This window comes from Mastigoproctus giganteus, chromosome 5, assembly GCF_048544385.1.
Source record: "Mastigoproctus giganteus isolate SK-2022 chromosome 5, ASM4854438v1, whole genome shotgun sequence".
Lineage (NCBI taxonomy): Eukaryota > Metazoa > Arthropoda > Arachnida > Uropygi > Thelyphonidae > Mastigoproctus > Mastigoproctus giganteus.
Genome location: NC_143579.1, coordinates 186,599,242 through 186,626,728, shown reverse-complemented (window position 1 = coordinate 186,626,728; position 27,487 = coordinate 186,599,242). Strand labels below are relative to the sequence as shown.

Sequence of the window (27,487 nt, the reverse complement as noted above, 5' to 3'; positions counted from 1 at the left end):
GCAGAAGCTTTATATTAGTGGGTTCCTCTTAGTAATTATTAGTATTCACTTCAAGTATTGGAATAAATGAAATGTTCACATGTATCTAAATCCTTCAAATTCCTTTCATAAAGTTTCATCTGAATTTTATATACAGTACTGGTAATAATGGATACTGTCTAAAATTTGGTTTTCAAACAGTTTTATTTGCTCTCTTTAAAGAAATGGCTTTGGTTTATCTTGTTTAATAAACGTTTTCTATGTCTTATTATTATTTGTAATATCAAAATTACAGAAATAAAAATAATGCATTCTTTAGCATTTGTGGAGATATATTTTGATTGATATGATATGCTTATAATATGATATAAGAAAGTAGCAGCTTAATCATTTTTAAAAATTACTTATTTTATGTCTTCCCTAGGCTAGAATAATCTGTGATTTTGTAATACTTTTTGTGGTAAAAAAAAAGGACACATACAAAAATTTTAAATATATAGTTGCTGATGAAAATGATGATCCTAGAGTTCACATAAATTCCCAAGTAAGTTTAAATCTTTGTTCTCTTATTTATAGTGAAACACAATAAGATCTCAGTTTTATTTTTTTTTAAGAAGCTAGATAAAGGAAATTATAAATCCTGATCATTTAAAATAAAATGAGGGTAAAGTTTTTTTTAAAAAAAATTATATTGAAGTAGTTATGTGAATTTTAGAACTTCTTAATTATAGTTTTGATTTCTTATTTGCATCATTAACTGTTTTAAAATTCAAGAAATGTCTCCAAAAAAAAAAAAAAAAAAAAAATTTTGATTTCGCTCACTTTGAACGGACAAAGTTCAAAGTCTGTTCAAAGCCCCTGATGAAGTAGTGGAGGGATGGCCATGTGGATGAATATATTTTTCCATTCCCCCTTTTTCTATTATTTTTTCCCCTTTTTTTTCTTTTTCCTTTCACTTTGCCCTGTTATTTTATATTCTTTATATTGCTGTTTACCCTAGTTATATAAGTTTATATGAATTACTATTTAGTTCTTAAAAACCTTAAAATGACATGAACTGATTGCCGGTAACACATGAAATTGTTAGCCAGTACCTGCAACTCAAAAACTGATCCTAAATTACTTGGGACCCTGCCCTAAGTATGTATATCTCTTTCAGTTAAAGACAAAAGCAATAGGTACAGATTAAATTTCTTGACATTCAATTCCTCTTTCAATTTTTCATTTCCTCTGAATCCAATATCAGTACAGGGTGTCCATAAGTTATTCTTTTGATTATGAAGCTCAATTAAAATTCTATTGTAATAAGAATTGTAAAATTGTGTGCTACACTTAATAAAGCAATTCGGGGAATTTCTTAATCACATAACTGCACTTCAATAAAACCTCCACATGGGCATCTTTGGTAGCACGTAGAATATTAAGATGTAGCCAATTTTGAAACATCTTTTGAGAAATGGAAGTCACTCCCTGTTCAATCTAGTCTTTTAACTCTGTGACATTTTAATTTTTTTTTTGCATACACCTTGTCCTTTATGCAGCTATATACAAATAAATCCATAGGTGTAATATATGGGGACTGAGAGGGCCATGGAATAGAACCATCTCAGCTGATCCATTAGTTAGGAACCTTTTTATTGACGAAATGGTACCCCATCTTGTTGATAAAACATATGTGGTTACTTATCTTCCAGCTGAGGTAGTGAAACACGGTTCAAGCATATCTAGGTAATTTGCGGAGTTCACAGTGTTTTGGTGGAAGAAAAATGACTGAATCACCTGGCTGAAGGACAGTATGCACCACATGTTTACCTTGGGATTGTCAAGCTCATGTTCACGAAAAACTGAGTGGAAATTTTCATATTCCCACATGGGTGGGGAAGTATCTTAAAATTGGCCTGATTTTGAAATTTCTACCCATAGTGTACACCAAATTTTAATTTTTAATTTAATTTTTTTTTAAATTTAATTTTAATTTTTTTATACAGAATTATATTCATTAAATTTATAATCTGATGAAAAAGAGTGAGTTAAGTTCTCAAATAAAGTTTTGGATATTTAATTATTTAAACATAATAACATAATAGTAGGTATTACGCCACTCCCCGGATGTAACACCATCGTTTATACCACGGATTCGGATATATCTCAAGTCTTACTGCCTGACATTGCTGTTAGAAAAAATTCCGACCGACCGGGCTAGCCGGGTGGGTAAAGTGCCTGCCTGGCAACCGAAAGGTCGCGGGTTTGAATCCCGCCTCGGGTTGGATCAGAGAAAATGCAAAAACTTTGGGAGGTGCAATATGGCCACAGAAAAAAAAAAAAAAAAAAAAAAATTCCGAGAAAAATATTAACGTTCTTTTGCAAACCTTGCACTGCAGGAGGCTTCCCCATCAAATGACCAAGTGTTTGCGAGAGAAGGAAAAAGTAGGGGTTCTCAGAACCCGGGACCTTTACCCTCCTGCCCAGTTAAGAAGCAAAAATGATGTTTATTGAACAAAGAAAATTTGCTAATCTGCTTCAAAGTCACTAACCACTACACCCATAGCTTGAGTCACTCGATTTTCTTATCTCCTCCAACACAAAAGAATGGTTTTCCTAAAAATGAGTCAGATGGGAGCAGTGCATTCAAAAGATGTGAGGTTGTTTTAGCCTCTGCAGTTAGTATCAATCGTCCTTCCTTGTTGGGTTGTCACTGCAAAAAAAGGCGATCCGTAGTTTGAGACTTATCTGTGCCAGTTATGTTTTTTTGTGACTGTTCTGTATGTATTGGTGATTTTTTTTTTTTTTTTTTTACATTTTTGCAAGTTTTACAGATGTACCGTATTTCCCCATGTATAAGATGCACCTTTTTTTGAAAAATTTGGGGTCTAAAAACTAGGTGCGTCTTATACAGTGGTTGTAGATTTTTTTTACTTGCATTTCCCGCTTTTTCGCTCTTGTTGTCTTTGCACTCATTGTTTCGCACTTGTTATCGGTATATTAGGTTATGTTTTGCCATGTTCTGCCCAGAAATGGCTCAGAAAAGATTTTTGTACAGTGCTGAATTCAAGTTAAAAGTGATCCAGTTTGCAAAAGTGAATGGAAATCGTGCTGCTGAACATAAGTTTGGTCCTCCTCCAACTGAGACTGGAGGAGGACTACAATCTGAGACTGGCTACGGGAAGTAGAAACTCTACTGAAAACGCCACGGCAGAAGAAGGCTATTAGAGGCAAATCAGCAAAATGGCCTAATTTAGAGAGGGAATTGAAGATATGGATTCAGGAGCAAAGTGCAATTGGAATTCCTGTGTCCACAAAGGTGGTTCAGCATGAGGCAAGAAGAATTAATGATGAAAAATAAGTTACTGATTTCAAAGGAGGACACAATTGGTGCTTCAGGTTCATGAAACGGAATGGACTAAGCATGCGTACACGCACCAGACTTGCCCAAAAGATGCCTGAAAGCTATGAGCAGAAGGTCCTTGAATTTCATCGTTTTGTCATTCAATGTCAGAAGACAAGTCAGTTTGAGTTGGGACAGATTGCAAATATGGACAAAGTCTCCTTTCAATTTGATGTCCCAAGTAACAGAACTGTTGATAAGAAGGGTGTGAAAACTGTAACTGTGAAGACAAGTGGACATGAAAAGAGCCATTATACAGTTGTTCTAGCTTGTTGTGCCAACGGAACCAAGCTGCCACCTATGCTGATTTTCAAACACAAAACAATGCCAAAAGAAGACATTCCTCGAGGAGTGATTGTCCACGTTCATGACAAGGGTTGGATGGATCAGGATGGGATGAAGATCTGGTTTGAGAAAGTTTGGAGCAGGAGACCAGGTGGGCTCTTACGCAAACCTGCCCTATTGGTGCCTGATCAGTTCAGGGCACACATAACAAAAAATACAAAGAACATTGCTGCAGAGCAAAAAACAAAACTTGCCGTCATACCTTGACATCCCAGTTCCAACCACTTGATGTCAGCATTAACAAACCCTTCAAAGCTGACATGAGAGACAAATGGAACCAATGGATGAAGTCTTCTGGGGATAATTTGACACCAGCAGGAAGAGTGAAGAAACCAACTATAGGAGAAGTTTGTACCTGGGTGAAAAGATCCTGGGATAATATCAAGATTGAGATCATTGTTAAGTCATTTAAGAAGTGTGGCATTTCAAATGCCATAGATGGAACTGAGGACGAGGCAATATATGAAGACAGTGATTCGTCATCAAACACAGATGAGGACAAGCTGATGGATGGGAGTTTTTACAGTGATGAGTTGTATGAATTTTATGATGAATAAAATTTGAGTTCAATAACTTTATGTAATACCTTTTTGTTTTTCAATTTTCGGGCCCCAAAATTAAGGTGTGTCCTATACATGGAAGCGTCTTATACATGGGGAAATACGGTAGCTATCATTCATAATAAATTAAAATTGATTTCAAGGGTTATGGCAAACGTTAATAAAAGAAAGTCATACACCATAAAGGAAAAGCTGACTGTAATCAAACAAGTAAAAAGTGGTGTCTCAAAAGCACAAATAAAACGGGAGTTGGGTGTTCCAGATGGAACAATATGAGGATGGATTACAGAAGAAGGAAGACTACGTTCCTTCTTGGATAAGTTGGACAAAACCCCAGGACAGGAAAAGAAGAAATCAAGACTCTGCAAAAATGAGACTCTTCAGAAATGCAGTTTAGGATTTCCATTGTCAGGTCCCATTCTGAAGATGCAAGTGGAGAAATTTTTTCAAGACTTAATGGTGATGGTGAATTCTCTGCCAGTGATGGATGGCTATGGTATTGGCAGAAACGTCATGACATTCGGAAAATAATAATTGGTGGTGAAGCAACGTCATCAGATGCTGATAGTGCAAAACAATTTATTAGTGACTTAAAATTTACACGTGAAGGTTTCTGTGATGAGCAACTATACAATTGTGATGAGTCTGCACTGTTTTACAGAATATTATCAACAAAATCTTTGGATTTAAAATCGGCTCCAAACAAAGATTGATTGAAGTTAAGTAAGGATTATGTCCCTCTATTGTTTTGCTTGAATAAAATAGGAACCCATAAGCTGCCTCCCTTGGTAATCGGGAAAAGTAAGAATCTGCAATATTTTAAATCCATCAACCGAAAACATCTCCCTGTAGAATACATGAGCAGCTCAACAGTATGGATGACTGCAGATTTATTTTTGACCTGGTTTCACGAAACGTTTGTACCATCAGTGCAATGGCATTTGAGAAAAATATGCATCAAACCAAAAACATTACTATTTTTAGATAACTGTCCACCACACCCACTTTTTGACAGTCTCATATCCATAGATGGAAAGATTCGGGCCATGTATTTACCAAAAAATACCACATTAATCCAGCCCCTTGATCAAGGAATCATAATTTTAAAGTAAATTACAGATGTAATCTATTTTTATCTTTGCTGTTCTCCAAAAAGGTGAAATTTAAAGAAAGTAGCATACAAAATTGGTCTTGCTTGGGAGAGTATTTCGGAAGATATAATTCAAAATTGTTGGAGAAAAAGTGATTTTCTGAGAAAAGCTGATGGAGAGAATCAAACTGTGGCTGATAAAGAGCGAAGCAGTGGACAAATTGCTATACATTGTGATATATAGGCAGTTAGAGATACCTTTGAGGAACAGGAACTCACAGAGAATATGATCGACCAGTGGATTGATATTGATAAAGAAGAATTAGTATGTTGCTTATTAACTGACAAAAACATTGTTGAAAGCATTACCAACAAGTAAAGGATGGAAGTGACAGGGAAATGGAAGAACTAGAGGAGCAGCCTGTCAAAGTTCCCACAGATCAGGAAGCAGTACAAGGCTTAGAGACTCTAATTGGCAGGAGGTTGAGCAGATAAAGATTTTGCAATTAGTGTCTTTAAAAAATATAATCTTGCAAAAGCAATTCTCCCATAAAAAGCAACGAGAAATTACAGACTTTTTAAAGAAGTGATCAAATAAATTCCTTGAATTTTTTATGTTTGTTTGTTTGAGGATTTATTAGGTGCATTGGGATCTGTGGCTATAGTGCGCCAGAATTTTTTATAATTATGTATCTATTGCTACATAATTATAATTTTTTGTGAAAATAAATAATTTTTGAAAAATCATTTGTTCACGCATTAGTATTAATCCTTCTCTAGTGGATTTTTTTGGTCTGCAGGTGGGATTAAAAAAAAAACAAATGCACGGAATAGAGTGCAGTAAATATCACAAATATGGTTGGATTTCACTCACGTATATATTCAAAGTCCATTCAGAGTGAGAATCAGTGAATTGGAGAAATTTTGTAGGCATCGGTTATAGCGCGGTTGTCTTATAACGTCGGTCACAACCCACCCCAGAAACCTCGCGGTGTACTATAAATATGAAAAGTATTTAGATATTCATATTCACGAGTAAAGAATTTGATATTATATTTGTTTTAACCACCTTTATTTTTTAAAGAAGAAATAAATATACTGTGTAGTTCTTCATGTAATGTAGAAATAATTGCTACCTTAATAATTATTAAAGTATTGAATTGGTAGCTATGTAGAAATAAGTAATATTAAGTAATTTTTTTTTAAGAGACGTTCAAGTTCACATAAAAATAAAGACTTCCATGGAACAGAAATGATACCAGGTAAGTAACAACTTAAACATTAATTTCCTGAAAGTTCCTTCCCAAAACCATATTCTGCTTGCATTGCATTTACTTGATGTGAAAAATATAAAAAACTATTGCTAATTATCATTTTTAATTAGTATTGTAATATATTTGAAAATATTTTGGCTTTTCCTGTGCAAAAACAGTTTAATCATATAAAGAAGTCCAATATTTTAAATCATCATAAAAAAGGAGAAAAATCTTACAATTTACTCTATAATTATAGATTCATTTTTAGCAGCATTATCAGTTATAAGACATAATTTTATTGTCTTGTGGTGTGTGCTTAAGAAACAAGAGGCATCTCTTTCTTGGGTGCAATAGATTAAAGAGGGCAAGATATTATACTGTAATGCCAGTTATATACAATGAACAATCACAAAATACATCCCCACAAAGCTGTCATATCTGTGTACCATCAAAATAAAAGGGAATAAGTTAAAAGTAGATTAGTCTGTTTAATAAGTCTGTTTGTTATGGTTTACATCAGTGTCTCAGCCTTTATTAGACCATCCAGCATCCCAAGATATTCTGTAATTTAAGATGAATATCAGAACAAATATATGCATATGTGTCTATTTTTTTGCATTTTATTTGCATAAATATTACATTATCATAAAAACGATCCAGAAAATGAAGTACAGTAGACTTTCGAAATAACTGCGCCTTCGGGGATTCAAGATGCTGTTATTTTGATTTATCCGTTATCCAGAATGTTTTATTTTTAATATATTTAATGCAGAAATAATGAAGCTAAATAAGAAATAGAGAGTAATATTAAGAATGCAATTTTATTAACTGCGGATAAAAAACATAAACATGTTGATGATCCAATGTTATATTCTGCCATTAATATACTCCTACTTACGCCCCATTCTATTTTCTTTGTTGTATCAAGTTTAATCTGTGCGGGTAGCACTGTGGTATCATCACCATCCTCCCCACGCTGAGGGGAAAGGACCAGGTTCGAATCTTGTCGATGACATGAGGAACTTTTATAGGCTTTTTTCACTCCATGGCTGAGTTAGTGGGTCTCAGGTGTAGATAGCAAGGTTTTTCCCCCAGAAACTGGGGTTTTTTGTCCAGCAAAACAGGCAAATCGAGCACACATGCAATTTACAGACACAGTACACATGGGTATATGAATTAAAATTCCGAATGACCCTAATGTAATAGGATTATATCAAGTTTGTCACTAAGCTTTACGTTGTTCTTCTCTGTATGAGGTTTATTAACTTTAGGAGCCATAGTGAAGGGTTTTTAATTTAAAATAAATGTAAAACAGCGGTATAACCTGTGATATCAGTACAGAATTCACTTTGAAAATGGTGAACGTAAACAAATACAGTGACCCTGTGACTTGCCATTTTCTTTTTTCAGCACTGCAAGACATCTGCACTGTATGTATACATCCGATCTTCATGTGCCATTATTTCGGCAGTCTACTGTATGTATGCTCCTTCTCATATATACACAGAAAATACTTGTTAATAAATTATGTAAAATTTATTCCTCAGCATTGAAACCCTTAGTCTGGGCCATAATCAAATTATTACATAAAACAAATCAAACAGTGTAGCAAGTACAATTAGTACAAGAGCAGGAAATACTACAAACATAGTATTGCTAAATAGGTAGAATAAGGTAAAGATAATCCATCAAATGGAAATAACAAAAGGAAATTTCAAGATAGCAAAATACTGTCATTAAAAATAAAAGAAATATTGAAAAAATTAGGTAACCTTATCAATAACATAAAACATGAACAAACAATGTTATTATAATAAAGAGTAATAAAAAGTAACAGTAAGATTAAGTAAAGAATTGATAATTTGATTTTTTTAATCCTTACATAATGTAAGAATTACATAGTGTTCATCCACACTTAATGGGATATTTGGGCCTGCATGCTCGAAAAGAGTTCATCAATTCCTGGGCTAAGTTTGGATAGAGATAGTCTTAATATTAAAGTGATGTCCATATAATTTCTCATTTTGCTTTTTGTTTTGGTTAATACAGAAATCCACTTTCACGTAGATATGTTGATGAAAACGGAAGAAGGAATTTCAGCACCATTTCACTTAACTGTGGAAATTCACTGTGAGCATTAATCCAAAAAAAGTTTCAAGAGCAAACTCCCTGTTTAAAATTTTTATTGTGCAGTCTGAGGAAAGATCAGCTAGTAACTCATCTTCTAGTGATAAGTTATTTTCTTTGTTATCATTAAATTTATCAAATGTCCATAAAAACCTATTCTTGGATCTTTGTTTGAAGGAAATAGTAATCAAATTTATCAAGTCTATTCAAGTGATTAAAAATGATCAGTTCAAGTTATGCATAATTAAATTCATTGTTTTTATCTTTCACTTCATTCAGCACCTCTGTTAATACAGAAAACATATCAAAAGTAGTGGGCATTGGCTCTGTTAAATCCACAACCTTAATTTCTTTTTAAACCCTTCTATTTTACTATACATGTGAAATACATTTTCAGTGGTCCTTATAAAGATAAATTTTACTCATTAAGATTCTGAAAAATGTCTGCAAGACAGCAGAGTTTCTTCAAGTACCAATTGATATCCTTATAATATTTAATAAGATATGAATTTCTCTCTCCAACAGAAACCATACTACTTCCTCTCTAAGTTCACACTATCTTTTTAACACTCAATCTTTGGTCAGCTAGTGAACTTTTGCATGCAGTAATAGTGTAATTTGTGCAAACCCCATTTCATGGCATAGTATTTCAAATGGTTTTTGATCCTTGTAAATTAATAGCTGTTTTTAGCTAAGTTTTTTACACTGATTTCAGAAATTTTATTCATTTTTTTTTCTATCACGTACTGTTTTTTCACAAATCATTTAAGTTGATGATATCATGAGCTGTATTGAATGTACAGAAGGTTCCCAATGTGAGTATTCATTATGGGAGTCCCCTCAGCTACAAGGTTGCAAATAATATGTGGGAACTTACCTTGGAACTAAGTATTCACTTTCGGTAGCCCAATGTTGTGCCAGATGAAGGACTGGACCCTCACTTCTCCAAGGCCCACTTTTGCTAGCTGATTGCGATACACTTTATTTCACGGAAGATTACAGGGATCAGAGGGTATTAGATTTCCTTTTATCAGTTCCAAGGATTATATATACAATAGAACCCAGATAAGAAGTTTTTAAAGGGACTGGAGGTTTAGAACTTCTTGCACAGGAAAACTTCTTAGAAGGGAAAATGACCTAAGGGTATGAAATATTAACTACACAAATAAAAATTAAACTATACACATACATAAGTTAAAGATGATTTTTAAGTACTATTTCAGAATTTATAAATATTTTACTCTGCCTATGGAAAACATTTTTAAACTGGGGATTTCTAATTGCTTAACATTCTGTTCATTTAACTCATTACCAAGTTGGAAGAATGAGCTCCTTTGGAGTTTCAACATACCTTAAAAGGTCACAATTACAGTAAGACAGAGCGATAATCTACTAAGTAATTCACAACTGTTCACAACCATCAGAACTTAACGCTGTCTACATATCCAATTATGGATGTCAATGAAAACAATTGCAATATGTCACTTCCATTATATCAAAATGTTTATACTAAAAATGTTTTAGTGCTGAAAGCCTCAGACTACTGAAAATTCACTAATCGAAAAAGTTAGTGCCAAGCATCAGTTTAATTTGTAGTAAACCACCAAGGTAGGTGAAATGGCATCATTTTTGTTATATCTCATATTGTGAGTGCCTTCACAACGAGTTGCTCTGATATTGAACTAGCTTGAATAAGCAACACTTTGCCAATGGATACTCGGCAGATACCATCACCCCACAACCCCTGGGTGGTGGTGCATCCACTGAGAATAAAAAAATTTGTCTTCTCCATTGCTTATTAGAGGTAGTGCAATATCAGGGCAACTCGTTGTGAAGTCATTCACAATATGAGATACATATACTGTATATCAAAAACGATGCCATTTCGCCTATTTCAGTGGTTTACTACGAACTAAAATGATGCTTGGCACTAACTTGTTTGATTAAAAAATATTTATATTGTTTAATATTTTTTAATAAAAAAAATAAATAATTTCTATATTTAAAAAATGTAATAAGTGGGAAAATGTCATATACAGTAATACACTGTGTTTTATTTATCACAAACTTTTTATGCGGGAAAACGTTTTACCCGGGAAACTTCTTACGCAGGAAAATACAGTGGATTCCAGTTATTTGGGCCACTGGTTAATCGGGGCAGCCGTTTATTTGGGCCAAATCTTAAAAAACAGAACCCAATCGAGAAAATAGCCAGGATTTACTTCGCTTAATTGGGACAACATGCTGTTTAATCGGGGCAGGAGATCGCAGCACTGGAGATTACCCTACAATTGTCTCCGACCGTACCACATGGTCCGGTTGGATTTCTGGAGGTTACAACCATAAAACAGTAAAAACAATTAGCAGTCACTTGTTTATTGGGCTTTTCTGTTAGTGCAATCTATCATAAATGGATAGTAAACGCAATCTTATTGAACTTGCGATAATACCAAAAGCTGGAATTCTGTGGGTTATTATGGTGAAATGTGTTTACACTTCTACTCCGTTCTCACTTACGCGTATCGTGTTACTTGAAATTTGTGTGTGCTGTGTTCTTTGTTATTGATTGCTTATCTTTTTACTGTTTTAAATTTTAACCCTTATCCACAAATGTCAGTGAACAGAAATGTCAACTAGTTAGTATGTACATATTACAGTACGTATTAATTATTCCGATTATCATGTATATTCTTCCGATTTTCACATATCATTTAATTTTTTAATTGGTAAGATAATAAAGGGTAAATGTGTGCCTAATATCTCTTTACTTTTATAGCGTGTGGATAATATTCCTCCTATTTTCGCTAATTAGAATCGCTGTTTAATAGAATTAAAATTCAATTCACAAACGTGATCACAATGACCGGCCCTTACTACACGTCGTATAGTGAACGATACTTTACTATGGTGACTCTATCGTAACATGATTTAATTGTACAGTGAACCAATTGTAAAGCGGGGGTTCATTGTATTTTTAACTTTTTTACATGAAACTTCGGATAATTGGGGCAGCCGCTTATTTGGGCCAAAATGCACTAGTCCCGCTGTGTCCCAAATAACCGGAATTGACTGTAATACATTACAACATACAGAGTTGAAATTGGGACTTAAGAAACCAAATGTAGTAAAGGGGAAAACTTCTTATGTGGAAATTTCTTATCTGGGTTCTACTGTATATATATCAGATTAGCTTTCTCTAAGCAGTCAAAGTGTATGTGGCTTGTAATGACTCAACTCAGAATAACAATCAAACATATAATTTATTACAACATATATATAGCATATTAACTACACTAGAAAATTCTGCTACACATAATTCTGACATACACAATCAATATATGAAATACAGTAAACCCCCGCTATTCACGGTATCTGTATTCGTGGTTTCACGTATTCGCGATCGCCGATTTAATATAAAATGAAACCTAAAAAAATGTGAATTTTAAAGCTCCGTGAATATTTTCCGCCATAAAAAAACATGGGCGTGGCTAAAATTATCTTTCCCGGTCAAAACAGCGCTCAGTGGGGGGAGAGGGGTGACAAAATCGCAAGCGTGGATGTTTCTCGCTAATCCTTGTTCAGTATGTGTTATGCGCTTGTCATGGAAGGTTTCGTCGTTTGCTTTTAATTTATATGCTTATAAATTGAATAAATTTATCAATTTATAAATTGATATGCTTAAAAAATGATAAATCTACCGTTTTGCAGTGTAAAACACTTTTTCGAGTGTGTTAATGGAAGAAAGTGACTTTATTGTGGACAAGTTCTTTCTAACCCCTACAAAAATATGGCTACGAATAACAAGAGAAATGTGAAAATATCAAAGAAGGTGATGACATTAGCAAATAAAATTGAGTTATTAAATAAAATTTCTAATGGTAAAAGTGTCTCCTCAGTGGCAAAACATTATAAAATCAATGAGTCAGCGGTACGATCAATCAAGAAATCGGAAGAAAAAATCCGCCGTAGTGTCCGTGAAAACGCGCTAATTGCTTCAAAAATTTACTCTGTAACTCGTGATGTTAAATTAGAAAAAACGGAAAAAGCTTTAAATATGTGGAACTCAAAAGAAAACCGAACTCAAAATAAAATTCCATTAAGTTCACTCATTATTTGTGAAAAGGCAAAACTCCTTTATCAACACTTTAGCGAAACTGGTGATAGCACTGGCGGGATAAGTTTTTTAGCTAGCAAAGGCGCTGGTTTTAAATTTCTAATAAATATTACATTTAATATTAAATTGTTTCTTATTTTCATTTCGATGTCATATGCTTGCATTTCACTATGTACATAGTCATATTATGAAGGTACATATAATACATAGACAAAATTTTAGACTAGTTTTTCTTATATATTTCATACTTTGGAACGGAATCACTTTATTACTATGGGAGCCATAACTCAGTATTCGCGTTTTCTGTATTCACGACATTTCTCAGGAACGTAACCCCCGCAAATAGCGGGGGTTTACTGTACTAGTTTCACTTAGAACTTACTACATTACCATAATTACAATTATACTCCTCAGACAATATATATATTTATATATACATTTGTCTCACTTCCTTAAACTCACAAGCTGGCTCCTCACAGTTTTACAATTCTCATTTTTTCTTCCTTCTTATCAAACATAGAATTATTCCACAAGTGATATCTCAATTAGTATATGTCTTATTCAACACATTAATCTTCAACTACTATTACATTAGACAAATCAATAGACAGTAATTACCTTCCTTAACAATATATCCAGGAATACTACTAGCACATACATCTCCCTGTCATTTTACATATAATTTTCAGAGTTACCTTTATCAACTTTCCTATTTCAATACACTCTGAGACCCCTTTAGTTATAAGCTATACCTTTGTTACAACCACAGACTCATAGCATGTTATTCATCCTCTACATTACTAATAGCCGACCGGGCTAGCCAGGTGGGTAAAGTGCCTGCCGGGCAACCCAAAGGTCGCGGGTTCGATTCCCGCCTCGGGCTTGGATCAAAGTACTGCAAAAACCTTGGGAGGTGCACTATGGCCACAGAAGCCGATGCGCCAACAACTACCAAACCAAAAAAAAAAAAAACATTACTAATCTTAGAGTATTACATCCAGTACATATCCTAGGTAATTTCCTTAATATTAAGAGTCAATTTTCATTCTTCCATCCTTCTTACACTAGAAATTATTGACTACTTTCTGCTTTTCTATTCTATTATAGCCTTATGCTTTTTATCTAACACTTTCCTACCCTTCTAGCACACTGAACACTAACCTGTTACTAATAAAAGATCCTGTCTCTAATGTCGAGTTAGTACTAATCTATCCCCAAAGTTTTACTTTATATTAATTCTCTTACATTAAAAATTCCTTTCTATTGTGCTAACAGTCCTTTCCTATTTTAACTTATACAAAGCATAATTAAACAATGCACTTACTTCTATTATCCCTTGCTTCTTCTGCATCAAGGTCTTCTCTCATCTCAGGATCCTTCTTGTGCCATCTTTCAGCTTCAATAGTCAGGCTAGGACAGTCTTTGATCTCATAGTTGACTTAGGGCAGTCATTCTTTCTTATGGGACTCCCATTTACGGCCTGGCTCTCTCCACCAGTGTCTTCCTCTTTCACACTACTCATACTTAGACTAACTTCGTCTTCCTTTTAGGATGAGACTCCTTCCTTGCGCTATAGGCAACAGTCACACTGGGACGTTCAGCCTTTTTAATACTCACTGAAGCAGCTTAGGTTCCTTGAGTATGCCTTTCTGTAGAAAGTTACTATCTTCCTGAAGGGGCGCCTCCGTAGCCAGGCGGGCAGGAGCAGTGCGTAGCATACACTTCTTGATTAGACTGGGGTTCGAGCCCGTGACCACCAAATACGGAGGATGCGGAAAGGTCAGGGAATGACTACCACATATCCCTGAAGCAATATGGCCTTAGTTGCTAGTGCTCCTAAAACCCAAATAACAACAACAACTTCCTGAAGAACTCAGTTATCTTTCATCTCTTCAACCATTCTCCCTTTATTTTGTTTTTTCTCTTCGTATCTACTCCCCACCTTCTTCAGGCCTTCCCTCACTGACTTATCTTTTACTTGACACGGCTCACCCCTTTCTCTTAGCTCTGAGTCATTTTATTTTTCTCCGTCCCTCTCTTTTCTTCTTCCACTCCATCCACCCCTTTCTTCATTTAACTCCAATCATGACAATTCTCAACAAATCCCTTTTTTATTATTTGCTGGCCATATCTTCCAGTTCAAGTGGTATTTTTCCACGTGTTTACATCTCTTTCCTATGGGAAGTTTTTTTTCTTTGTTCTTGTATAATTTCTATAATATTAGCTGCTTGCAGTGACTTTCGTGTTTCAACTTCATCAGTTTATGTTTCAGCCCTCTATTTTTGTCCTGAATGTCTCCTAAATCTATATATGCCGTTCTGTTTAGAGCATAGATTCAGCCTAATCACTTATTTATTGCTTTCAGGTTTCGCCTTTCCCTCGCCTTTCCGTGCGATCTGCTTCTTTTGTGAGGCACTGACAATGTATCATAACCGCCCCCCTCATCGAGATCTCTTCCTGCCATATATGCATTTCTTAACCCTCGAAATTTCCGTTTCCATATCAAGGAATTACCATACCAAAGAATAATTTATTCCCAAATCACAAAAATTTGCCATAAACTCTAACTCTCCATATAAACTCTCCATGTAAATACATAAAAAAAATATAATATTATCTATGTACTTTGTTTCGACTTACGTTGAAACATCCCCACTACACATTTGACTATTTCTGTCCTGCTCTTCCTATGAGTATCCTGTTGACTCAACTCCCTCTATCTACTGTCAGTTCTCATTTACCGTTGCTTATATTAGAGGCATCTGATATTTTCGATAATTTTTACTCAGTGGAATCGCCAAAGGGTAAAGATTTGAAAATTAAAGAATGCTCTTGAGAAAATTGACCAAGCACTTGAATATTTTTGTGAGAACGACCCTCTTCATGATTGTGCAGAAAAAGTTAAGCACAAATTTAAAGACATAGACTAAATGCTATGCCACAATTTTATCTGAAAAATATGTGAAAAAAAAAAAAAAAAAAACCAAACAATTCTGGATTCTTTCTTTATTCGTAAAACTGAAAAATAGTGTAACTCCAATAAACTTCACTTAATCTTACATTTTTCAGCATATTTTAATAAAATATGTCTAATAAAATAATTGTCTCATTTTTAAGTTCCTTCAGTCCATTTTTTACTATGTACAAATACATAATACACATTACGAAAATTTCGTCCCAGTTTTAAATGGAATTTTCTGGAAACAGTTATCCTCAGATAACGAGGACCCCCTGTATTAAGTTAGGAGTAAATGCGGGAAATTTGTATAAACTATTTAAACTAAACCTTCACACATTCGCAATATTGCCTTCGGTCATTTGTTTTTCTAGATCAGGGGTCGGCAACCTGCGGCTCTTTAACTTTTAGCTACATGTATGACAAGTGACTTATTTCTGTGAGCAAATATTTTTGAATATGAACTATATTAAAAATAAATCAAGAAACCATCTGAACAATGCGAGTCTCTCAACATCTTTAAAGATGAAAATTACAGCATACTCGCCTGATGTTGAGACTTGCTCGAGAAGTTCAGCAGCAAAAGTCACATTAATTTGTACCTAATTGGATGTTTGTTACGTTTTTCAGTATTAATAAATAATATTTCAAAAAATATATTTTTTTTAATAAAACTCCTTCCCACTCTATTCCATTTCTTAAAAAACTCCCCTCCCCCATCTTGAGCTGAGGTACGGCTCTTCAGATTCTTTTTTTTTTTTTTAATTAAATCAAAAATGGCTCTTCACTCAAAAAAGGTTGCCAACCCCTGTTCTAGACCTTGAGAGCTCCATGCAACAGTATTGTTTATCAGTGTGAGCTCAGTTTATTTTAGAAGTTATTGTGTCAAACTTATGTAGAAAAGTGAGTAACATGTCTTCACATAAGTGTTTGAACAATTGGAACTGATTTTGTTATATTTGTGGAAGTTATGTAGTCCTCAAGCAAAGACAAGATATTACAGAATTTGTAAAAAATGTGTATTGTGCTTATTTTGGAATGAAACTCAGTGACCAAGATAACCAAGATTGGCTTCACATAAAGTGCCAAATTTGTGTTGAAGCATTGAGATTGGGAAAAAAATGATAAAAAGAAGACTATGCTACTTGCAATTCTCATGATTTAGTGGGAGCTTTCAAACCACTGTGATGACTGTTACTTTTGTTTAATGTAGGGGATACAATACAAAGAGTAAGGGCATTGTATATCTTAATATTCCATCTGCCATTTAACCAGTCCCCTGTGAAGATAATCTGCTAATTCCATGCCTTCCACTTATATTGGAGAATGTAGCAGCAGCAGAGAGTGCTGAAAGTGAAGCTTCTGATGTTGAAACTGAAGGAATGGAACTCGGTGACCAAGATGCCTGGAAACATTGCAGCATTGAAATGTTTTCACAGCATGAACTGAATGATCTGGTAAGAGATTTAAATTTACCAAAGGAATCTGCAGAACTCCTTGGTTTTAGACTTAAGTCAGAAAATCTTCTAGCACATGGGATATTTTTCACATGGTACAGACACGGAGAAAGTGAACTAGTTCCCTACTTTTCTGAGTATAATTTTATGGTTTTTTGCAGTAATATAAATGACTTAATGAACTATTTAGGAATTAATTACAATCCTTCACATTTTACTGACTTTTTATTGACTGATCAAAGAGAAGTTTCAAAAATGTGTTGCTCCACAATGAAAATAAACATGGGTCAATTCCAGTAGCTCACGCTGTATGTTTGAAAGAAACATAAGAACTTGAAGTTGTTGACAAATATTACGTATGAGGAATATGGTTGGTTGATCTGTCCTGACTTTAAAGTGATAGGCATGTTACTTGGTCAGCAATCTGGCTATATAGAAATGCCTTGCTTTTTGTGTGAGTGGGACAGTCAGGCGTGGAGTAAGCACTGGGTTGTCGAGGCCTAGCCAAAGAGGGACAGTTTCTTGCCTGGATCAAAGAACATAGTTCATAAACCACGGTAAACCCCAAAACTGTCCTTCTTGCACTTCAAGTCATGAAAGCTCTACCTCAGGAAGGTCTCTGCTTCAACTACCTCTGTACCAAATTCCCATCGAGAAGCTAAAACAAGGTATTTTTGTTGGACTTCAGAGTTGAAAACTGATGAGGGACCAAGATTTTGAGGGAACTATGAATAAGAGAGAAAATTAGGCATGGATTTGCTTCAGTTCTGTTGTTGAGAACTTCTTAGCAAACAACTAGGATCCAGACTACAAGAATATAGTTAAAAATATGGTGGCAAACTCAAGAAGCTGGGCTGCAACATAGTGTTAAGGTACATTTTTTACATTACCACACCGACTACATCCCTGAAAATCTAGAAAATGTTAGTGAAGAACAGGGCGAGAGGTTTTCAGGACATTAAAGTCATGGAAACCTCTCACAATAGACACATGATGGCTGTCTATTGCTGGATGCTGAAGGAGTGTAAAGTAGTAGGATCTGCAAGAAAATCAAAGAAATAAAAATCCATCCCATGATAGCTAAGTTTTAAAATGAGTGGTGGGTGTTTAGTGAACTTTTTAACACACTGCCCTTTTTAATATTTTTTCAACATGTATTTAAATATAAATGTCTGGTACAAAGTAGTATTTTTTTTATAATTGCAGTTCACAAATTCTGCCAAAGTTAATAAAAATTTGTGAAAAATCAAATTTTCTTTTGTGATTTTGAAGAAACCTGATATGATGGAAACAAAGGGAAGTTATTTTATAAATTGGCATTGAAAATGATTCAGAAACACCCTGAAATGAGAAAACATCAGTGAATTTTTTCAAAATGTTGATTAGTGTAATCGGGAGTTAAGGACACTGGATTGCAATTGCACTAACCTGTATGTTGTCTAAATCTCTCGCAGCCTGAGGCTAAAGCCCTTAATGTATTTCAGGACACTGGATTTTATTAAAGTTACTGTCGGTTGGATATTGCTAACACTTCATGCAACTCTGGGATTGACTTTTTACATGCTAATACTTCTTGGTGAATAATACAATGTGTACTTTGAATCTGTGGCAATACTTCCTTAAATTTTGCAATCAGTCCTGCATGTACACCTGTCATATTTGCTGCGCCATCAGTACAAATCGAAACACAATTTGAAATATCGATATCTTTGCTGGATAAATATTCAGATGTTACCTTGAATATTTCAGACCTATTTGAATGGAGTAGCAAGTAAAAGCTGTTCATGAATTCCTCTTGGATCACTTCCTTGTCTCACTCAATATATTGAATGTATCTAATAATTATGTCTTTTTTAATAATATTTGTTGATTCATCCAATTAAAGAGCGAATGTTTTAGCTTTCTTCACTTTCTCTAAAAGCTGCTGTTGAAGGCCTTCTTTCCTCACTGCAATATATCTCAGACTCATATTGTTAGAGAGGGGAATTTGTCTCATTTTATTTTGCAACCTTCTCTTCCAAAAACATGCTTGCATCTACTAAGCAAGGCATGATTAAAATATTCTCCTATGGTGAAAGGCTTTTTACTTTCAGCTATGTGGAGTGAAATTAAGAATGATGCACAAAGCCTGGCATCAATAACATTACACACTTGATTAAGTAATCCCTTGGCTTTTAAATGTTTTGTTTTCTTTTAAAAAACTTGACTGGCTTGTTTTGATACTGCTGATGATTTTTATCAAGATGTCTTTTTAGTTTTGCTGGAAACTTGGCACTATTTGAAATTTTTGAACAAATAATACACTGTAGACCTTGACAGTGTATTATTTGACCTTGACATGTAAAACTGTATTTAATGTAATCGGGATCATACTTTTAATGTACCACTTTCTGATTTTTCTGATCAGACTGTGATCGGAATCTGTAAGAAATATTCATTGTTTCTCTGGGAAGTAGATGGCATTGCTTCTTCAACATTTATTTCACTCACTTCAGAATTTTTCACAAAAAAGTCAACTTGTTCTGTTTGCTCATTTTCTTATTATATGGGTATGAAGCAGATGTAATTATATTAGAATAAATAGAAGTTCAAAATAATTTTAGATGCCATTTTATCTAAAAGATTACTCACATGCTGCCAAATGTTGACAAAATGTGCCACGTACACATTCCATAACAGCTTACCAACGCTTTTAAATATATGTAATGGTAAATGAAAACTAATATACAAACAGCTACAATGGATGGAATACCAGGCATATGAATATTCACAGATAGTGCTTGACTTTTGTTGTTGACTGTGAGCAAAATTCAATCAAACTGAAAAGAAACCTAAGTAATTTCTACAATGAATTTCATAAGATAACTGGCTGCAAAAGAGGACTGGCATCATTAAGTGCATGTATCTTTGCAGAGAAATGATGCAATGACTTGGAGGGAGGGAATAATTGGTTGAGTAGTGGAGGGAAGGTGGACTGATGGAGAAGGAATTGGTCTGGGGAAAACATTACAGTGACAGCAAAATGTTCCTTTATGTGTACAGTGGGGAAGAAAAAGAGAGAAGTGAGACAGAAATAAAGTGAGTGAATAAACTTCTAAATAAACAAAGTAAGGCCCTATTCACACGGTGATGCTCGGCACTACAGAGTGGCATTGCTCCTTGAGAAGTATTGTTTTAAATTGTAACTCCACACAGTGACATGCCACAAAATTCAATGCAGCCTAGGAACGTATCCCTGTAACACCCAAGAATTGTAAGGGAGAAGGGATTAAAGTCAAAAACTAAATTTCTAGTAAAAATAAGATTTTGTATATTTTAAGAAAATGTTACATACAGTACTAAATATTGAACAATGGGTCTGTTAACCTTATTCTATTTACAAAAATTTTTATCTGAAAACACTTATTTTGTCGTTTTTGCCTTTTATAATCGTTCATTGGTATCTCCCATATGAGATTCCAACAGTAGTCTGCCAACATATTTGGATTCCATTTGGGAAATATCTTGGTGAAACCTTTCGCCATATTTATCAGAGACTGCTCTCAAGTTTTCAGGAAAAAAGTATAAATGGGAAGGTAGGAAATGAAGCTTTAATGACATGTTGAAAAATCACTCTAAGTTTGTGATTTTTCATTGCCTAAAAAGTTCTGGCAGATATTTTTGAATTCCTTTCAGGCTCTTATTTCTGTAGCATTTAATTTTTTATCCAATTCCTCATTTTGGAATAGCAGCTTGATTTGAAGACCCCCAAAAATTCCTTCCCTCCTTTATTTTCCTTCCTGCCTTACTGATTTGAGGAAACTTTTGCTTCAAACAGGAAAATCATTCTCCTTTTTTGTCCATCGCTTTTACAAATATTTTTATGAAATCTAGCTTAATGTGCAATGGAGGTAAATAGATTTTTGGCTTATCCACCAAAGGAGGATATGCTACATTTTTCTGGCCTGGTGTAGTTTCTGAATGGTCTGGCCATTTTTTTTTACCCTCTAGTAGCAATCCTTCACTCAGCTGTTCCACTCTGCATAAAAAGTAGCAGTATTTAGTATATCCACCTTTCAGCCCATCAGCAAAGCTACCACTTTTAGGCCAGCACAGATATTCCATTTGTATTCTTGATAGAATATTTTTTTGCAAAAGAACCTGTATCTCGTACATTTTCTTCATGTGAACTGCATGGGCCAATGGTATAGATGGATACTTATTTCCATTACGGAGCAAAACTGCTTTCAAACTGACCTTGGATGAATCAACAAAAAGCTTGGGGATGTGCTTCAGATGTAACTGTTTCATTAATTCCTGGACATTGTTGCAATAAACTAAAGCACCATCCATGGAGTAATAGGACACTTGTTCACTTTGTTCATTATGTTAGATTGCCTCTTCCTATAAAAAGATGCCTTGACACCATTTTCAAGAAGATTCCACTGCTGAAGCTGTGATCCTAGTAATTGAGCCTTGATTTTGGAGAGGTCCAAATCTCTGGCCGAATCGTTCAGTTCTGCCTGAGCAATTAGATGTGGCTTTGCAGTATCAAGAGTTGAAAAGTCTGGATCTGTACTCATTCTGGGTTCTGCATCTTCTGGAGACTCCTTTTCTGATCTTGAATCAGAGTCAAGTCCATAAGTTTCTGGTGGCTTTGGCACTGGCTTTGTATTATCATGAGGAATCAGCCTTAGAGCAGAAGGTATGTTGGGATACTCTACTTTATGCTTGGATTTCCCAGAAAAACTAGAAATAGGTCATGCAAAAGTAACAGTCTTTTATGTGATCTCAAAGTTCCCACCTTATTACCAAAACAGCAAAAGGCATTGAATTATGACTACCTCTAAGCTAGCCCTGTTAATATCCTTGAACATGAGCTACAGGAAATCTTTGGAGCTCATACTTTATCTTGATCTCCATCCTTACTTCCAAAATAGAGTTCATAGGCTTTTCTCACAAGTTGTGACAGTGGCTTCTGCTGCGACTTTAATAACACTTCTCAGCAAATGTAGCTTTTGTTGTTGTTATACGTTTTTTTAAGAGCATCAACAAGTAAAGCCATCTTGCTCCGTATATACTGTCTGTAAATTGCATGTGTTCTCTGGTTGATTTTCTATTTGCTGGAAGAAAAACCAGCGTTTTTGGGAGAAAAAACCATGCTACCCTTGCCTGAGACCAACTAACATAGCTATGTTGTGAAAAAGGTCCATAAAAATTCTTCACGTCATTGACAGGACTTGAACTCAGGTCTTTTCCACCCAGTGTGGGGAGACAGTGATTCTACCAACTATGCTACCCACAAAGGCTGCAAAAATAGCAGAAGCTATCAGGCTTATTTCAGCAAGAATGTGAGATATTTCATGTACAGTTGAGGTACTCACACATAAGAACACAATTAAGAAATTGTAGATTTTTATTTCTAATTTAAACACGGTTAATGATTTACACTTATGCACACAACACTTGTTTACAAACACTAATTCACTAAGACACTTGTTCACTTTGTTCACCACTCACTCTCTGAAGCACACACACTTTTTGAAATACGAAAATGCTTGCTTTATGCGGAACCCGCTCGTATACATATATGGTTAGAGAAGTTTCTAGAGAACGCCATCGAAAGTTCTGGAACCTTCCAGAAATATTCCAACCTTATTTCCGCATGTAACAATATTCTAGAATCTTCCAGAACATTATGTTGTAGAAAGCCCCCAGATGTTCTAGAAAGAAAAAAAAAACTAAATAAATAGATGGCAGAGATGATTAAAACAACTACAGGTCTTGGTTTTCATTTATTAACCTATGATATTTGAAAACCGAGGGTGCGTGAGAACTTTTTAAGCACATCTCTCAGTTTTTTAACATTTTCCTAGGAGAATCTATCGAAATTATTTGAGGGAGGAAATTGATGCCGACCAATGTTATATGGTGACATGGCCATCATATTAAACATAATAAATGGTTATTGTACCTTGATAGTAATTTAGAGTAAAGTGGAAGAAACATTTCAGTTCTTTCTGTTTCTCTGAATATTAAACACTAATTGTTCATTCAAAAATTATAATAATAATAATAGTTCAAATTGTAGATATGTTAAATATATTAGTACAAATGTTAAGACTCTATATTCTTTGTTTATTCCATATTTATCATGCATTATTTATTAACTATCCCATTTAGAGATTTGAGCAATAAGTTGCAGTAGCTGATGTACACAGAGCTTTTTAGAAGACTAATGCCAGCATTTCCTCATAGCTCCAATGATAGTGCAACTTCAGTCAGTGGCACTTGATTATTTTTTGAATGAGTTCAGCCTTCTTTTAGCAAAACATTGGTAATTTTTTTTTATTAACTTATTCTCATTTTCATAAGCTAACTGGATGTAAGTTTCAATAAAATAGGTTAGGGAAAAAAGAGCAAGAGCACATTGAATTTACTGCTGAAAAATTTGCTATAGATCTAGCATGATTTGTCATGGTGACATTAGTTTTTGTTGGATTTTGCTAATCATTATTGACAGTTGTTGTGTTATTATTCGGTTTTTAGGAGCATTAGCAACTAAGGCCATATTGCTCTGGAGATATGCGGTGGTCGATCCCTGACCTTTCCGCATCCTCCGTATGCTAATCATTATTGACAGTTGTGTTGTTATTCGGTTTTTAGGAGCATTAGCAACTAAGGCCATATTGCTCTGGAGATATGCGGTGGTCGATCCCTGACCTTTCCGCATCCTCCGTATTTGGTGGTCACAGGCTCGAACCTCGGTCTAATCAAGAAGCGTGTGCTATGCACTACTGCTCCTGCCCATCTGGCTACGGAGGCACCATTATTGACAGCTGAGTGTTCCTGTTCTAGACTTCCCTTCTTTTACTGCTGTAGAAATGTAGTTGATGTTAGCTCGTTGATTTTCACTAATTATGATTAATAGCTGGGCATTTCCCTTTTAGCTACCATGAAGTCCATTCTCTTCCCAAGAATTGTAAGGCGCCTCCGTAGCCAGGTGGGAAGGAGCAGTAGGAGCAGTAGCACATGCTTTGATTAGACCGGGGTTCGAGCCCGTCACCACCGAATGCGGAAAGGTCAGGGAATGACCACCGCATATCCCAACGCAATATGGCCTTAGTTGCTAATGCTCCTAAAAAAAAAAAAAAAAAAAACAAGAATTGTAAGGAAAAGAAAAAAAAAAGTTCATAATGACATTTATAAATGAAAAAGAACATGATACACTTTTCTGAAAATCAAACTCTTGCTATGAATTGTAAGGAGAGAAACAAAAAAGTAGTAATTCACTGAATAGCTTTTAAAAAAAATTTTAAATCTCTTAGCAAAATGATACTTTTTATTATCTGGTAAAAATAACAATTAAACAGACTCTATATAAAAAATAAAGGTCTGAGATGCAGGGTTTATCAATATGAATAAAAGTAGTAGTAAACGGTTTGCTATTGCTCCTATTGGAGAATTGGTAGGAAGAACAGGAGCAATAACAATATGATACACTTTGCCAAATATTGATACTTTTGGTGATATGTTTTAATATCAAATAAAAGAATACTTAACTCATACAAAGTAAGAATCTAGGATCCTCAGTTTACCAGAGGAGTTGGATTCTGATGTACCCTATGTACTGCCACTACTGATGTTGCCAATGAGTTGCCCATTTTCTCTCACTTAACTTTTATTAATGAAACTGTTGTCTGGTTCATTATGAAAATGGAAATAAGTTAGTAAAATTTTTATTTTTAATATGCATTCAGAAGAAGACAGTGCATTCACTTGCCACTGTAATGTTTCACAAAATTATCAGGTGTAGATCACAGTTTTCTGTGCCTGCATGATGATGTCAATGGAGCTGATCAAGTGAGTGTGTAGGCAAACAATGTTATGTGTATTGTGTCCAAGTATAGTATTTAAAAAACTTTCCTGTGGAATACTTTGCAGTTCAAGTGGTGACAACCAACTGACTTGAAAGTGCATTCACATTTTCCAGAAACTTTTTTTTATGAATATAAGATTAAGTAATAACTTCATATTCTATGTGTATATTTGTTTCTGCCCATACAATATATATATATATATGAGTAATAAGGAAAGAAAGTTAATAATTGTAACAAACTGTAAATAATATTTATGGGTCAATGCACTTGCAGAGCAATTAAAAAAAAAAAAAAAAAAAATTGTATCGCTGTTTACCCACAATCCAGATGACTTCAACTGGGGCCAACCACCCAGACTGAAGTAAAAAAAAACGATAAGAAGTTCTCTGTTTCTGTAATGATCAATATATGCTAATATATAAAGTAAATTGAATCTAAACTAAGTAAAAATGTTTGAATCTAAACCAAATAAGAAAATGTTAATGTAAGCATATATTCATCATCGTTGACCCGACAGAGAACGTAATTTAATAATTAAAAATTAAAATAAGATTAGATATATAGTATATAATGCATATCTACCGTATCCAGGACATAAAGTAATAACAACAATAGTCATCAAAATAACTATCCCCCTAGTGAGTTAATATGTGTGCCCCCTATGTGATGGATATGGTAAAAATATAAATCAAAATAATTAATTAATTAAATTTAAGTTAACGCAAAGAGAAAAATTTTTTAAGTTAACGCAAGGAGAAAAACATGCAGATAGTAAGAAGATTGATTGATTGATTAATTAATTATTTTTATTTTTATTTATTTTGATTTATATTTTTACCATATCCATCACATAGGGGGCACCACATATTAACTCACTAGGGGGATAGTTATTTTGACAACTATTGTTGTTGTTACATTATGTCCTGGATACAGTAGATATGCATTATGTACTATATATCTAATCTTATTTTAATTTTTAATTATTAAATTACGTTCTCTGTCGGGTCAACGATGATCAATATATGCTTACATTTACATTTTCTTATTTGGTTTAGATTCAAACATTTTTACTTAGTTTAGATTCAATTTACTTTATATATTAGCATATATTGATCATTACAGAAACAGAGAACTTCTTGTCGTTTTTTGCCTTCAGTCTGGGTGGTTGGCCCCAGTTGAAGTCATCTGGTTTGTGGGTAAACACCGATAACTTTCTTTTTTTTTTTTTTTTTTTTTGCGTTTTCTTAAATTTCCTGCTTGGTATTAATTGACTGATTTGCCTTCTATATTATTATCTTTAATATTAATTTTACACATTTTATATATATAATTCAAGCACATGAGTAAATGAAATTGCAATTATCATAATTCTGAACTGTCAATTTTTTCTTAGGTTCTGTCTCTCAGAATCATCAGAAGGTCAATGATTTTAAAGAATGCCAAACTGAATCAACTTATATCAACAAATAAGTGGCCAAACAAGAATTTTTGTTTTGATGCTGATAAGTTGCTTACAATTAAGTATAAAATTTTAGGAACAACATTTTAAAGAACTTTGGTAAGTTTATTACCACCAAACTAAGAGCTGTCTTTTCACTGTATAATTTTCTTTGTAAATATTAAATATTTAAATCATGAGGATAAGTTTTATAATGTTAACTGTAAGATGTTTTTAATTTTACAGAATTGTTGGAATAAAATGTCCACATGATAAGATTTTATCATACAAATGATATGTTTCACTGTATCAAAATTCGGTTTGTTCATCTATTTTAGAAGGAACGCTTATGCATGAAATAGAATTTTTTTTTTTATTGCCTTTTTGCTTAATATTGTACATTGGTGTATTGTTGAACATTTAAGTAAGTAGAGCCTTAATTATCTGAAAGATAGTACAGGAGTACTTGATTATATTAAAGATATTACAGGATCATCTGAAAGATAGTCCATTTAATATGAATGAAGTATTACTTCATTTCTGAATATAGAAATTAATATGTACTGTGTAGGTAAGGGGAAAAAGGGACACATTACAAGCAAGTATATGTTGTCTTAGATTCAGATGGGATTATATCAGATTTTGGTTGGTTTGCAAAGGTTTTTTTGCTTATTCCACATAACCAATGATAAGGCCGCTAGTTTTATGGAATGAGCAGTTAGTCTCGTATGTTATCAACATTAATGGAGCCTTACCAATAATGATACTTTTAATTTCATGAAGAAAACTTTAATCAGTAATTGCATGGGCATATTAATTTTTACCCCTTATTGTGATCACAGATACAAGTTTTGTTTGGTTTAGGATCACCATGCAACAAAATTTATCTCCATATCAACAAAAGGGATATTTTATTAAGAA

At 34.1% G+C, this 27,487-nt stretch overlaps 1 protein-coding gene across 5 annotated transcripts in view; it reads left to right on the top strand.

The window, feature by feature from the left end:
* The window catches only part of LOC150085931 (P2X purinoceptor 4-like), a 151,036-nt gene that overhangs the window by 110,075 nt on the left and 13,474 nt on the right, over positions 1-27,487 (top strand). For 2 of the 5 annotated variants that reach the window (XM_090373596.1, XM_090373594.1), the window contains exons 10-12: positions 404-523; positions 6,567-6,621; positions 8,665-8,774. In XM_090373596.1, coding sequence (XP_090229722.1) covers positions 404-523; positions 6,567-6,621; positions 8,665-8,756 — 267 coding nt within the window. In that variant the 3' untranslated portion in view covers positions 8,757-8,774. Of the gene's footprint in view, positions 1-403; positions 524-6,566; positions 6,622-8,664; positions 8,775-23,431; positions 23,469-26,521; positions 26,687-27,487 lie in introns of those variants that run through there. The other 3 variants (XR_016546946.1, XM_090373595.1, XM_090373597.1) reach the window with 3 other exon arrangements.